At 42.0% G+C, this 15,408-nt stretch overlaps 1 protein-coding gene across 1 annotated transcript; it reads right to left on the bottom strand.

The window, feature by feature from the left end:
- Positions 1-1,194: 1,194 nt before the first annotated feature.
- On the bottom strand, positions 1,195-13,334 carry LOC109899190 (plakophilin-1). Its single transcript, XM_020494243.2, has 13 exons — positions 12,842-13,334; positions 11,440-11,537; positions 9,963-10,468; positions 6,946-7,087; positions 6,653-6,860; positions 5,365-5,530; positions 4,864-4,981; positions 4,420-4,599; positions 4,051-4,221; positions 3,727-3,880; positions 3,258-3,444; positions 2,978-3,062; positions 1,195-2,192 (listed from the first exon to the last, which is right to left on the bottom strand). The coding sequence occupies exons 1-13, from the start codon at positions 13,032-13,034 to the stop codon at positions 2,118-2,120; spliced, it is 2,283 nt and encodes a 760-aa protein (XP_020349832.1). The 5' UTR covers positions 13,035-13,334; the 3' UTR covers positions 1,195-2,117.
- Positions 13,335-15,408: the final 2,074 nt, after the last annotated feature.

Consider the following 15,408-nt stretch of genomic DNA (forward strand, 5'->3'; position numbering starts at 1 on the left):
TAATTTTCACTTTGAAATAAATATGTGGAACTCAACATTCGCTGCGCCTTGGTCCCGTTCTTACGACAAACGTGACAATGGTTATTACTTGAGTCCCACAATCACACCGGCGTGATTTAGTGCTTCAAAACCCTTTTAAAACAATGTGTGTTTACAGATTATTCAATTTCTTCTGCATCCATAGATACCAACTATTAGTATGTGTGATTAATGGTGGCTGAGTTAGAGCGTTGTTTGTGAGACATGGGTGGATCCCGAAGGGGCCCGGCCGGGTCATTTGACAAAAGCGTCTGTAGAGACTGAATGGTTAGCACAACAAGCTATGAAAAGCTGAGACTCTCACAAACACGCAGATGTAATCTCTATGACGCTCACAAACAACATAAGAGTCGTTATAAGATAATGGGTTCTTCTGCATAGAAGGTCATAGGAAATCCCAGGACATAGTGTCTATAATACTGTAATTAGCTCACATAGTTGCTGTCATAAACTCCAAACAGTTGTCACTGACCAGTTGGATATTCATTTCCCACTGAGCAATTATAGCATTCTTATCAATTCATTTTTAGCGGGTTTTTGCTTGGCTGACTTTTTTAAATTGCACAGCGTTGTTTGTTGTTACCATACTAATACCTCTTGTTAATCCCAGAGCCATGAATCAGTAAGGTAGAGTAACAACAGGGGGAAAGACATAAGCTGGTATTGTGCCCACAGAACAGTTTGCGTCCTATGCCCAGACCAACCACAACATGAGACAAGACAGGCAGGGTAAGCAAAACAAAATCACAGTGAGGTCATGGGAGTAGACCAGGGCACAGGGTGTGTCTGCTGCTGCACCACTGGCTGTTATTCAGGTGTAGCTTAACCGTCCTCATATTTCACTCACCATTTGTCTTCAGGCCTCACAGAGTTGCATTTCCCATTTACTGATTTGCTACCACTGCCAATGGCTGTTAGAGTTGTGTTAAGTAAAGCATGCATTCACATCAGAAGTTCCTGTGATATACTAGTGCATGTCCAGCAGGTGTACTTGTACATCAGGCTGCATCACACTACAGAAACAGGAGATCATAGGCTCCTATGATCATAGGCTCCTGCTCCTATGAGCCAAGACTCATGCAAGGCTACTTACTGGTATCATCTTAGAAAACAGCACAGAAAAGCTAACAAGCATAAAGAGTTCTCATGAACAAATGTTTGGAAAATATTCTTTATCCATTATCCAATGAGGTTGTACAAACAGAATAATAGCAAGTGTCTTTGGCGATACATACAATACATCATCTGAATTCAAATAAACAGAGGTGACTAAAACAAACAAAAAACTCAATTCAGCCGTAGACAGAAAATTGACCGCAAGAAGATCAAATAAAAATGGAATAATTTCATACCTTGCTTATGTTTGTATACAATCAAATACTGTATGTCTCTCTATTATTCATGGGAATACTTGGGAACAGATTTCCAAAATATATATATTTTTTAAATGGTACAGTATTTTATGGACAAAAATTGAAAAAACAACAGTATATATTGGGAGATCTAAACCATACAGGCATGGACAAAAGGATACATGTATCAAAAATGATTACAGTATGGCTGTACTATACAGAAGAACATAGTAGGTAAAACATTAGTGACAATCACAATATTTTTGTTTTGTGATGTGCTTTGTGTATGCTGTGGCAACTGTTACTTATTGGACTATTCTAGCTTAATAAATCTAATGAAATGAGTTACAACATCTGATCATTAGCTTTCAGTAGCTTTTGGGTAATCAACCATAATTGTCATGCAAGCTAAGGGGGCCTATTCAAGCAATCCCAGTAACCAGCCATTACCAAACAACATCTACATGTTTACAGTGCAAAAGAAAAACAAAAGAGCCCAGAAACCCCCCAGAAATACAAGATAACAAACCTTTATACGGACGTAAGATGGATAAGACAATTTAACATAACAGATGGACAATCTGACTAACTTTAATGTGTTTTGATATCTAAAGTAAACATTTAGTAACCATATAAACTGGACACAGTCTGACATATACTGTAGTAGGTGTATAGTCCAGAAGTACATTGGGAGGTGATGTGAGATCCATGCCAGCTGTCTTCTTGTTACTCAACGACCTGCACAGACCTGTGAGCCACGCTGGTGATGTCATTCACAAAGGAACCCTTATTCATCCCTTGCTGTAGGACAAATGATTAAATAGACATTAGAATCCCCCCTTGATACGGATTGTTTTCCTAAATAATGTCATGGTAACAGTTTCTAGCTCACAGCAGGTTTCTCACTAAGTGAAACTGAAATGTCAAGCAACTGAGGTAAGAGAGCTAGGCAAAACTATGTTCAGTATCAGGTAAGCATTCAAATACAAGGGATAAGATGTCCTGCGTGAACAGATAAGAGTCTGACACTGTGGTGTGAACCTGCATCCTTAGATTCATTGGCTGTACGATTGCAGCATCTCTACAGCTCCTGTGTACATACCATTGTTCAGGTGTACTGTATACTGTATTCACCCACCAGACAGAACATAATCCCTCCATTCATTCTCCACTGTTGTCAACAAATGCCTGATCGGGGCGTGGACTAGGTTCTTACTACTGAGGACACAAATGGCACACCTCACTTAATACAGACAGATACCAGGGATCTCTACAGCTATAGAAACAGCAAGTAGAGACAACATCAGCCAGCCACACTGAGTCATCCTCCTCTGGGGAAGGAAGGGGTGGAGAGTGATCATAAAGACACCTATCTTTGTCCTGACTGAGCCAGCCTATTCAGATCCTCCTTTCCTACAAGAGCTATTGCCTCCATTGCATTTTTCTCATTTTTCAAATGCATTGAAGCGTAAACTGATAGATAAAATGCAATAGCTCTCAACAAACAAAAAGGTACATATCTGCAACAGGGATATCCCATATTAGTATGACAGAATTTGCTTGAATTATAGGCCCTAAATTCTTACCTTTTTTAGGAAACCCTGTATGTCCTTCTCTGACCAGAGGCTGTAGAGGAGCACACCTGCAGCTTTGCTTGCCTTTGGGAAAAGCCTACCAAGAGAAAGAACAATCCCTGTAAGGCTGGAGTATTCTGAGCCATTAACCTCAAAGTCAAAGCTCTGTTATCTGGCTTCTTTGGAAAGTCCCCAAAGAGGCTGTCCACAATTGTTAGATTTTGCAAATGTTTTTTTTACATAGAGGAGATCTTGTACTTTTTTGTTATAAAATATAATGAGCAGGCCTTACCTGTTTTTGCTCAGGTCGTTGAGTGAGTTGACCAGGTTGTTGCTCAGCAGGCGCTTCCCCAGCTCAGGCTCCTTCATCAGAAGACTGTGGCTGGTTTGGCACGCCATAGCCAGGGTGTCGTCAGACTCTGTCCCTTCCTTGGTCCATGAGCTGAGGATGCCAACCAGCTCTGGGAAGGTCTGTCGGGCTTCAAGACACACCCCATTAGGTCATTCACTTCCCGCAAACACACTCTATGAAGTGTTGCTAACTTGACAACAAAATGTTAAAACTAACACAAACAGATCAGGTATAAATTAAATGTTTAATCCTCTCTGAAAATAGAAGTGGCAAAATTGTTTAGCTAACCTGACCCTGCTGGATGTTTGCTCTCAATGCAAACTAAACCATTATTGAAACAAGGTAGCCTAACATTCTAGGTTCCATCCATTTCACTATGAACATGGTTAAGATTGGTGTCCATGCTCACCCATGATGCTCTGAAGGCGTTGGTTCTTGGCTAGGTTTCCCACCAAAGCCACAGCAGTCTTCTGTAGGCTGGGGTTGGAGGATTGCAGCAGGGAAGAGATTTCAGGCAAGCCGTTCAGCTTCTGGACAATGGTCTGGCTCATCACTCTAGAAACCTGTGAACACAGAGATGAGGGTCTTATAACGGGGTCTATGAAGCGTTGTTCGTTGTTTTTCTACACACATTTGGTGCATGTTTTTGTCTATACATTTGGTGCATTTAAAATAATTTTTTGTGTGAAAATAATTAATTAAATAAAGAGTAAAAATGCTGTGTCGTTCGTACAATGCCTTGGTTAGCGGTGAGGTTCTGCAGGGCTCCACAGCAGGCCTCCAGGGTGTCTTCTCTCTGGCTGGACCTCAGCAGAGACAGGTAACTCTGCATAGTCTTGGAGTGGAAGAGCCAGCCCGCTCCTTTAGGATGCTGCTCCTCCATCACGGGGTAGTCAAAGTGATTCTACAGGAGTGAACGTTAATCATCAGATTTTTTTAGGTGTTCAGATCTATGATGGAAGTTGATGTACACAACATGTGTGTGTTTTAAAACATTCAATACTGTGCAGTACACGATGATGTCATTGTGCATCTATGTACAGTTTCCGCCCATCTCTCTCCTCTCTCCCTTGATGTCATTAGACCTATATGCCTGTCTCACCTCCTGCTCCTGGACCTTGCTGCTCTGTTGGCTGAAACAGCCGATGGGGCCGGTCTCAGCTGAGGCGTTTGCCCGGCTGATGGTCCCGGCCAGGGCAGTGATCCGGCTGAACAGGGCCGGGGCCTCACTCTCCAGCTGGAAGCTCAGGTTGTGTAGGACACAGACACAGTTCTCCACAGACTGGCACAAACAGAGGCAAAATAACTGGTTTGGTTAGTTTGCATTAATCTGTACCTACCATACACATGCCCATAGCATTATTCTTCAAACACCAAGTTAAAAAGTAGGTATCAAGTAAACGTAAGCAATGGAGAAAATGTATCCCATGATATTTTCACATGCAGGTAGAACTTATATTATTTGGAATTCTGAAGAATGGCATTCCATAAATGCATCATCACTTGTTTCAACGTTATTTTAAGATATTTAATGTTGCACGCCCACCTTGTCATCTGGCCTCTCTGATGCTACACACTCCTGGACGTAACTGCCCAGAGAGTCGATGAGGCCTCGACAGTTACGCATGGCCTGCCTGTTGCTTTGCGTCGCACAGCTCAGATTTCTGTTGGAAAAGTTAAACTAGTATTGTCATGCATCAGGTAAAGGCAGGTCAGCATTGTGTAGTCTGACAGTGGAGACATGACAGACTAGAACAAAACCGTACTTTATCGTCCATTTGTGCCATTCACCCAATCCTCTGAGACAGAACCGACAAGTTGTTGGCTGGGAGCAGTCTAGAGTAGGTGACTGGTTCAGTCAGTGCAGTGCCCCTGGAGCAATTTTGGTTAAGTACCTTGCTCAAAGGCGCAACAGCAGTAGATAGTAGATACTCCTCCACTTGCCAGTTCATAAGTTTGTCTTTGTAACCTCTGGGCTAACTGATAGTATACAGTAGATCTGTGCAGTCTACATCCCTGGTCTACAGTATTGATCGATGTGTCTCACCGTAGACATGCTGTAGCATGGTAGAAGACCTCTGGGTCCAGGTTCTTGTTGGTCTCATCTACTCCTCCTGTGTAAGGTACTACCACAGTCTCAGTCAGAACAGGCAGAGCGCTACGCACAAGCTCCGGCTTCAGACTGTCTGCAGACGACAGGTTCCAAAGGAGACCTGGAGAGACAGGACAAAGTTCAGAACTTCTGAGTTCAGTGGCAGTAGAAACAGCAGTTGTTCAAATATCTGATTACCTCTAATGCTACTACTGTGACATGATCATGGATCTTAGCCAGCTCAACTCAAACACAAAAATTCAACAAAAGCAATACTAGTTAGCCACACAGTGCACTTTGATCAAACTGTCATGACACGGGCATGACATGTACTTTTTAATGCATAACTAGGAGAGAGAACAAAAACAGGCAATCCCTGTGAGTCTCCAGGACCAGGGTTGACAGGCAATGTGAGGTGTTTCAGTGCTTCAATCTACTACATCTCTGTAATTGTCACTGTACAGCACAGACACTGTAGCTACGTCCTGTTGCTAGTCAAGAACCAGGGTAAATATTTGATAGCATTAGAGCCAATTCATAGAGCACGGCTTCAGGGAGACAGAACAATAGAGAGCAGGATGCTCTATCCTCCAGAACAGCCTACTGTGAGACATCTCACATATCAAGTTTCTCTGGTACAACAGCACACCATAGATCATTTGTGTGACTGACAGCAAGAACTGATTAGGATTAAGGTGACAGGGTTTAGTGAGTGTTTCCCTGTGCTTTATGGCATCAATGCACTTAAAGCAGAAATTAGCAGTTGAAACAATAACAAAGCGGACTTCCCACCCCTGTTTCGGTAAAAAGCAGAGGGATGGGCTGGGAAATTACGACCAAAATAATAGACATAATAGAGCTATGGATACAAGGACTGTTTTAACTATGTTTTGAGGCTATATAGTGATTGTTTTACTTTGTTCACAAACACTGGAGTAAAACAAGCATGCATTTTTGGTTATGATAAGGTACGACAGTTGAACTTAGCTCATGACGCATCTATAAGTAATATTCTTCATGAATCAAAGGTATATCATTCATTTAGATGTCCAAAAATGGATGCAGAAAATGCAGATTGCCCCTTCAATTTAAATATGCAAATTTTGGCATCAGAAAGCAACACAAGCGTGTTTCATAACCGCTTGCATTCACACACTGGTGCATATGTCTGCCAACTGTCAACTGTCTATGATGTCACTAGACAGAGAAGTGTTGAGTATAGAAAGAGAACAGTCGTCTGTACCTGTGAGTTGTTTCTGTGTCTCGGTAGAGTCTGTGTCTCGGAGCAGGGCCAGGGACTCAGTGATGCCCCCACAGCGCTGGACCTCCTCCTTGTTGCCCGCATCTTTAAAGGCAAGGTTCCGCAGGGCGGCCGAGGCTGTCTGTTGGACCTGGGAACTGGGACTCCTCAGCAGGTTCACCAGAGGAGGGATCCCTTTGAGCCGCAACACCTGAGAGACAGGTAAAGCTGTTAGACGTTCTAACAGGACAGTGTTGTTGAGTCCAGGTCCTGGAGACCCACGTCTGTGTCCTCACCTCCTGCTTGGCCTTGTCCTCTGAGTAGGTAGAGTGTTGGATGAATGAGGCGCCATAGTGCTGGTAGTTCACATCTCCACTGGACAGGTACTGCACCGCCTCCGCCATGGTAATATCAGCAAGCTGGCCATAATCATTCGTCCTGTTGGGAAACCCCATATAGGTACACTACATGACGAAAAGTATGTGGACACCTGCTCGAACATATCATTCCAAAATCATGGGCCTTAATATGGAGTTGGTCCCCCCTTGCTGCTATAACAGCCTCCACTCTTCTGGGAGGGCTTTCCACTAGATGTTAGAACATTGCTGCAGGGATTGGCTTCCATTCCAACGGACACATCTGAGTTTAGCGGATGCCAGGAGAACGCAACCTGCATTAGTGAGGATCAGACACTGACGTTGGGCAATTAGGCCTGGCTCGCGGTCGACCTTCTAATTCAACCCAAAGGTGTTACATGGGATTGAAGTCAGGGCTCTGTGCAGGCCAGTCAAGTTATTCCACACCGATCGACAAACCATTTCTGTATGGCCCTCACTTTATGCACTGGGGTATTGTCATGCTTAAACAGGAATGGGCCTTTCCCAAACGGTTGCCACAAAGTTGGAAGTACAGAATCACCTAGAATGTCAATATATGCTGTAGCATTAAGATTTCCCTTCACTGGAACTAACGGGCCTCTCCCGAACCATGAAAAACAGCCCCAGACCATGATTCCTCCTCCACCAAACTTGACAGTTGGCACTAACCATTGGGGCAGGTAGAGTTCTCCTGGCATCCGCCAAACCCAGATTCATCTGTTGAACTGCCAGATGGTGAAGCGTGATTCACCCCTCCAGAGAATGCATTTCCACTTCTCCAGAGTCAAATGGCAGTGAGCTTTACACTACTCCAGCCGATGCCTGGCATTGCACATGGGATCTTAGGTTTGTGTATGGCTGCTCGGCCATGGAAACCCATTTCATGATGCTCCTGATGGACAGTTATTGTGTTGATGTTGCTTCCAGAAGCAGTTTGCAACTTGGTAGCGAGTTTTGCAATTGAGGACAGACAATTTCTACGTGCTACACGCTTTAGCTACCGTTCTGTGAACTTGTGTGGCCTCCCACTTCGCGACTGAGCCGTAGTTGCTCCTAGACATTTCCACTTCAAAGTAACAGCTCTTACAGTTGAATGGGGCAGCTCTAGCAGGGCAGACATTTGATGAACTGACTTGTTGGAAAGGTGACATCCTATGACGGTGCAATGTTGAAAGTCAATGAGCTCATTCTACTGCCAATGTTTGTCTATGGAGATTGCATGGCTGTGTGCTTGATTTTATACACCTGTCAGCAAAGGGTGTGGCTGAAATAATAAAAAGTCACTCATTTGAATGGGTGTCCAGATACGTTTGTCTATACAGTGCATTCAGAAAGTATTTAGACCACTTTTTCCACATTTTGTTACGTTACATTTTTATCCTAAAAAGTATTTAAAAAATTGTTTTCCTCACCAATCTACACAGAATACCCCACAATGAAAAAGCGAAAAGAGGTTATTAGATAAAAAATTAAAATAAATGTATAAAAATTAAAAATTAAATATTTTATTTACATAATTATTCATACCCTTTGCTATGACACTTGAAATTGAGGTCAGGGGCATCTTGTTTCCATTAATCATCCTTGAGATGTTTCTACAACTTGATTGGAGTCCACCTGTGGTAAATTCAACTGATTGGACATTTTTTGGAAAGGCACACACCTGTCTATATGAAGGTCCCTTAGCTGACAGTGCATGTCAGAGCAAAAACCAAGCCATGAGGTTGAAGAAACTGTCCATAGAGCTCCGAGGCAGGATTGTGTCGAGGCACAGACCCGGGAAAGTGTAACAAAACAGTTCTGTAGCATTGAAGGTCCCCAAGAACACAGTGGCCTCCATCATTCTTAAATGAAAGAAGTTTGCAACCACCAAGACACATCCTAAAGCTGTACGCCAGTCCAAACTGAGCAATCGGGGGAGAAGGGTCTTGGTCAGGGAGGTAACCAAGAACCCGATGGTCAGTCTGACAGAGCTCCAGAGTTCCTCTGTGGAGATGGTTGTCCTTCTGGAAGATTCTTCCATCTCTGCAGCATTGGGTGGCAGCGTAGCCTAGTGGTTAGAGCATTGGACTAGTAACCGAATGGCTGACAAGGTACAAAATATGTCGTTCTGCCCCTGAACAGGCAGTTAACCCACTCTTCCAAGGCCGTCATTGAAAATAAGAATCTGTTCTTAACTGACTTGCCTAGTTAAATAAAGGTAAAATAAATAATTCCACCAATCAGGCATTTATGGTAAACTGGCCAGACGGAAGCCACTCCTCAGTAAAAGGCACATGACAGCCCACTTGGTTTGCTAAAGGGATGTTTTTCAGGGACTGAGAGACTAGTCAGGAATGAGGGAAAGATCAATGGAGCAAAGTACAGAGAGATCCATGATGAAAACCTGCTCCAGGCGAAGATTCACCTTCCAACAGGACAACGACCCTAAGCACACAGCCAAGACAATGCATGGGTGGCTTCATGGACAAGTCTCTGAATATCCTTGAGTGGTCTAGACAGAGACTGGACTTGAACCCGATCGAACATCACTGGAGAGACCTGAAAATTACTGTGCAGCGACACTCCCCATCCAATCTGACAAAGCTTGAGCGGATCTGCAGGGAAGAATGGGAGAAACTCCCCCAAATACAGGTGTGCCAAGCTTGTAGCGTCATACCCAAGAAGACTCAAGGTTGTAATCGCTGCCAAAGGTGAATCAACAAATGTGATATTTCTAAAAACCTGTTATTGCTTTATCATTATGGGGTCTTGTTTGTAGATTGATGAGGGGGAAAAAACTATTTAATGCATTTTAGAATAAGGCTGTAACGTAACAAAATGTGGAAAAAGTCAAGGGGTCTGAATACTTTCTGATTGCACTGTATAGTGTTTCAACAGCTGTTCAGAAACATTTGAAAATCAACTCATCATCAAACCCCACTCATTTCACTCACCCTGCTTCAATCTTGCTCTTGACCACTGATATCTTGGGCTCGGCCATGGAGGGGTTCGATGGTGCCCTCTCAATACGAGTGTGGCTGCTGGTAATCTGGCCACTGCTTTTCGTCTGACGGGTGCCAATCAACTGGCTCTGCCTTTTCTGCACATCGTTGCTGTTGACAATGACCTGAGAGGGGCCATTGCCATTGGAGACGAACTGGCTGTTACCCCTCTCAGTAAGGAAGAAGCTGGATCTGTTGGATTGGAGCTGCCGGGCGGGGGCTGAGGACTGAAACTGCTGCAGGGCTGAAGCCGGGGCCTGGGCAGGGCGCTGTGTGGTGGTGGGGAAGGGGAAGGGGTCTGCATCAGGCACACTGCGGCTGCTGTTGCGCTGACCCCTGGCTATGGGGGGACTGAGAGGTAATCGTCTCTCCCACTGGCTGGAGCTGCTCATGTTTCTCTGAACAGTAGATCCCTTGGAGGACAGTACCATTCGCTTGGTGCTCTGCTCATGGCTAAGCTGCAGAATAAAGTCATTTTAGTAAATGCTAGCAGACACTTTGGAATCAGGAATATTGCAACACTTTCACCAGCACCTGGCAGCAAGTAGCGTAGCTGTTAAGAGTGTTGGACCAGTAACCGAAAGGTCACTGGTTTGAATCCACCTCCCTGAGGTGAAAAATAAATAAATCCATTGATGTGCCCTTGAGCAAGGCACTTAACCCTAATTGCTATGGGTAGGAGTGTCTGCTAAATGACTACAGTGTAAATGTAACACTTACAACTTCATTCGAAAATCATAATATACACAAGGTGGCCCACTGTGAGTGAAGATACATGTCATGTACTGCATATAATCAATCTATTGTTATGGATAACTATTGATTTGTCTAATTGGCAGAGAGCAGTGGGAAACCAGAAACTCCAAAGCTGGTTGGAAACTTGGCTTGGACCAGAGTTCAGTTCAGAGTACTCATAATGCCTCATCTATGTGAAAGTACATGATTAAGACAGAGGTGTGTGTTACAACAATGAGTCAGATGCCACTATGAGAGGATGCCTCTCTCTGGAGTTGTGCTGGAGGGAGAGCTGCTTGGAAAGAGCAATATTCCCCATTCTTCTGGTGACTGGGCAGAAACTTACATGTTCACTCCAAGTCCTGTGGTTAGTCAGTCATCTGCAACACCTGCTTCTTCCTGACTACACTCATGACATAATGTTCACATAAATCTAGTAGCTGGTCACAGTGGATATAGTTCTGGGTTCCGAGATTAGCCTCAGACAGACTACCCCATCATGATGCTTTCATATTAAAAGCCATCACTCATTAGGAAATCATTTTATGAGATGAATACTGATGCTCACTATAGTATCCAAACTGTATACTGCTAAATACAACTGATAAACCTAGCACAGTTATCAAAATCATGGGGCAATGTATTCTATCTTCGTATGTATGTGATGTGAAAATTAAAATTAAAATCTTCATACCGTTCTTGAGAGGCCATTTGTACCATTCGAGAAGACAATTCCATTGGGACTGGTAGGTGACTTAATGGAGTCAGTGAATACGCTGACGTACATAGGACCTGTGGAGAGAAACATGAGAGATCCTAAATGACTCTTAAAAGCTGTGTAAATATGAGTTATCACGGTAAAATATTGGGTGTAACACTCTTAATTAATTTGATTTTTTTACGTGACTGAATAGATGCCAAGAAGCAAGTCTCCAAGCCGTAATGATTCATGTTAATGCATGTGAAATCTTAAATTGTCTGTGTGAACTGTTAACCTGCCGTTCAGGGGCGGGTTCTACTAAGCTAACAAATGGAATTGTTTTAAGATGGTCATACCATGTCTCATTTACCTATTTGATTTTTAGGACACATTTAGGTATATATACAGTATTTTTGTATTTTATCTTTATTTAACCAGGCAAGTCAGTTAAGAACAAATTCTTATTTACAATGACAGCCTACCCCGGCCAAACCCAGACTACACTGGGCCAATTGTGCCCCGGCCTATAAGACTCCCAATCACGGCCGGATGTGATGTTCCAGTCCCTGGATTCGAACCAGGGACTGCAGTGACGCCTCTTGCACTGAGATGCAGTGCCTTAGACTGCTGTCATCAAGGCAAAGGGTGGTTACTTTGAAGAATCTAAAATCTATTTAGATTTGTTAAACACTTTTTTGGTGATTCCATGTGTGTTATTTCAGCGTTTTGATGTCTTCACTATTATTCTACAATGTAGAAAATAGTTTATTTTATATTTTAATATATATATATATATAACTTGAATGAGTAGGTGTGTCCAAACTTTTGACTGGTACTGTATATATTTTTTAATATAATATTTAATTTGGCCTTTACTGCTATATTGCATAGAAACGCAGTAAATAGCACATTAATAAATAGTAAAACAGAGAGTCAAAAAAATGTATCATAAGGAGGTTTTGAAGTCCTATATCTAGGAGTTATAAGAAAGCTCAATAAATCTTTTTTCATTTGTATGAGTCCCGTTACACTAGTGTGACACTCCCCTTTCCATAGTGGGATCATATTTCTATGGCCAAACCGTTCTGATGATAGAGACATTTTCGCGAGAAGACAGATTTTTGGGATGTGACAGCATAGACTGTCCTTTAGCCTATGTTTACTATATTAAAATGACACATGTTGCACTTTGTTTACTTAACAGAGTTAACAACAGTGGAGTTAATGATATCTAATGTATGGGGGTTATTAATTTACTCATTAATAAATCATTAACAACAATGCATATCTAATGGGGGTAAGTTAGAACATTAAACCATAACCTGATTAGGCTTTAGGTCAAATGAAATAGCATACAAATAACGTAATACGTTTTTATTCTAATAATGATGCTTACTCGTTGGCGACTTCGTTGGCGACGATAAAGATCCATTTTTACTGTACTTCGACTTGCCCCTCTTAATGGTTTGCACCTGATCCAAGACACGCTGCTGTTTGGACCGAAGTTTGTTATCGGACGGCAAAGCAAGAGATGTCTCCTCCACATTCCCAATGGATATGGCCGATTTCAACGGGTCCATTGTCATCATGAAGGTCTGTTTCCAGTTGTAAATCCAAAGTGTTATGGTTCGTAGCCTACTATACCTTGCTCCATACAGGTGGCGTTTGTACAGGCAATCTAATATATGAAATGCGCACTTTGCCCTGCCCTCAACAATGAACCACGCCCATTATAAGTAATATGTGTCTGGTGTGTCTGATATGAATGTTCATATTACTAGTAATGATTGGTCTTCCTGTGAAGCTACTGTCCAGTGATTCTTTAGAAGACTATAAAATGTAAATGACTCAAACCCGTACGAAGTCAGTGCTCAGACCCATCATAGCCTGTTCTGACAGGTAGCCTACTTCTCCTCAGACATTCCAGCTGAGCTCATGTCATGTAGCCACTGAGGGAGCTGCGGAATCCTTTCAAAACCTCTTTGGGATTGTCTACCTCTCCGGCACATGCTCTTTTGTTGTAGCCCTTTTTGACCCAGTGGCCTCATGGGTGTAGTTATATTCATATTTTTAAGAATTTCATAATTAATAAACATTTACAAAACGCTGCGAGTCAAACGGTTTTGTTATATTTCAGTCTTCTGTAATGTATATAAAGTGTAATATTGGGATGCAAACTCAAAATGTAATACATTTCAACTCTACATCTGACATTGTACAGATGTCTTATTTTTTAAGCCCATAACCACGTGTGTGAGGAGTATATTTTTGTTTCAAAATAGATTGGTTTAAGACGGCAAAGAATCACTCAGTTGGAACTTGATTTAGCCACTGCAGTAAAATTGACCTCTGATGATCATTGACCTATTGTTTAGTATTTTCTTGTGTGCAAATATTTTTGATATATTTTACCCTACAGCACTGTTTCAAATGTTTTTTAAAAAATACAGCTTGAATGACCCTACAGTTGTAGGCCTATAACAATAAAATAATACAATGTTGAGATTAAAATCACTGTATTGGTGAATTGCATACAAGGTCCAACTGAAGTGTAACTTCCGCTTTTAACCCAACCCCACCGAAAGACATACAATACAGTGTCTTCAAAAGTATTCACATCCCTTGAAAATGTTCCCCATGTTGTTGTGTCACAGCCTGATTTTAAAATGGATAACATGTTGATTATGTGTCACTGGCCTATACACAACACCCCATAATGTCAAGGTGGAATTATGATTTTAGAAATGTTTACAAATGAATAAAACACTTAAAGCTGAAATGTCTTGAGTCAATAAGTATTCAACCCTTTTGTTATGGGAAGCCTAAATAAGTTCAGGAGTAAAGATGTGCTAACAAGTCACATAAGTAGTTGCATGGATTCACTGTGTGCAATAATAGTGTTTAATGTGATTTTGGAATGACTACCTCATCTCTGTACCCTACACATACAATTATCTGTAAGGTCCCTCAGTCGAGCAGTCAATTTCAAACACAGATTCAACCACAAAGACCAGGGATGTTTTCCAATGCCTCGCAAAGGGCACCTATTGGTAGATGGGTAAAAAAAATAAAAAGGCATTGAATATCCCTTTGAGCATGAAGTTATTTATTACACTTTAATGGTGTATGAATACACCCAGTCACTTCAAAGATACAGTCATCCTTCCTAACTCAGTTGCCTGAGAGGAAGGAAACTGCTTAGGGATTTCACCATGAGGCCAATGGTGACTTAAAAACAGTTACGGAGTTTATTGCTGTGATAGGAGAAAACTGAGGATGGATCAACCACGTTGTAGTTACTCCACAATACTAACCTAAATTATGATTGAAAAGAAGGAAGCTTGTACAGAATAAAAAAATATTCCAAAACATGCATCCTGTTTGCATTAAGGCACTAAAGTAAATCTGCAAAAAATGTGGCAAAAAATGTACTTTATGTCCTGAGTACAAAGCGTTAGGGTTGGGGAAAATCCTACATTACTGAAAACCCCAATTCATATTTTCAAGCATGGTGGTGGCTGCATCATATTATGGGTATGCTTGTCATCAGCATGGACTAGGGAGTTTTTTTAGGATAAAAATAAACAAAATAAAGCTAAGCACAGGCAAAAACCTCAAGGAAAACCTGGTTCAGTCTGCTTTCCACCAGACACTAGGAGACAAATTCCCCTTTCAGCAGGACAATAACCTAAAGTCCAAATATGCACTGGAGTTGCTTACCAATACAACATGGAATGTTCTTGAGTGGTCTCGTTAGTTTTGAATTAAACCGGCTTGAAAATCTATGGCAAGACATGAAAATGTCTGTCTAGCAATAATCAACAACAAACTTGACAGAGCTTGAGGAATTCTAAAAAGAATAATGTTCAAATATTGTACAATTCAAGTGTGCAAATCTCTTAGAGTCTTACCCAGAAAGACTCACAGATGTAATCGCTTCCAAATCCTAATATGTATTGACCC

The sequence above is a fragment of the Oncorhynchus kisutch genome, linkage group LG1 (assembly GCF_002021735.2).
Source record: "Oncorhynchus kisutch isolate 150728-3 linkage group LG1, Okis_V2, whole genome shotgun sequence".
Lineage (NCBI taxonomy): Eukaryota > Metazoa > Chordata > Actinopteri > Salmoniformes > Salmonidae > Oncorhynchus > Oncorhynchus kisutch.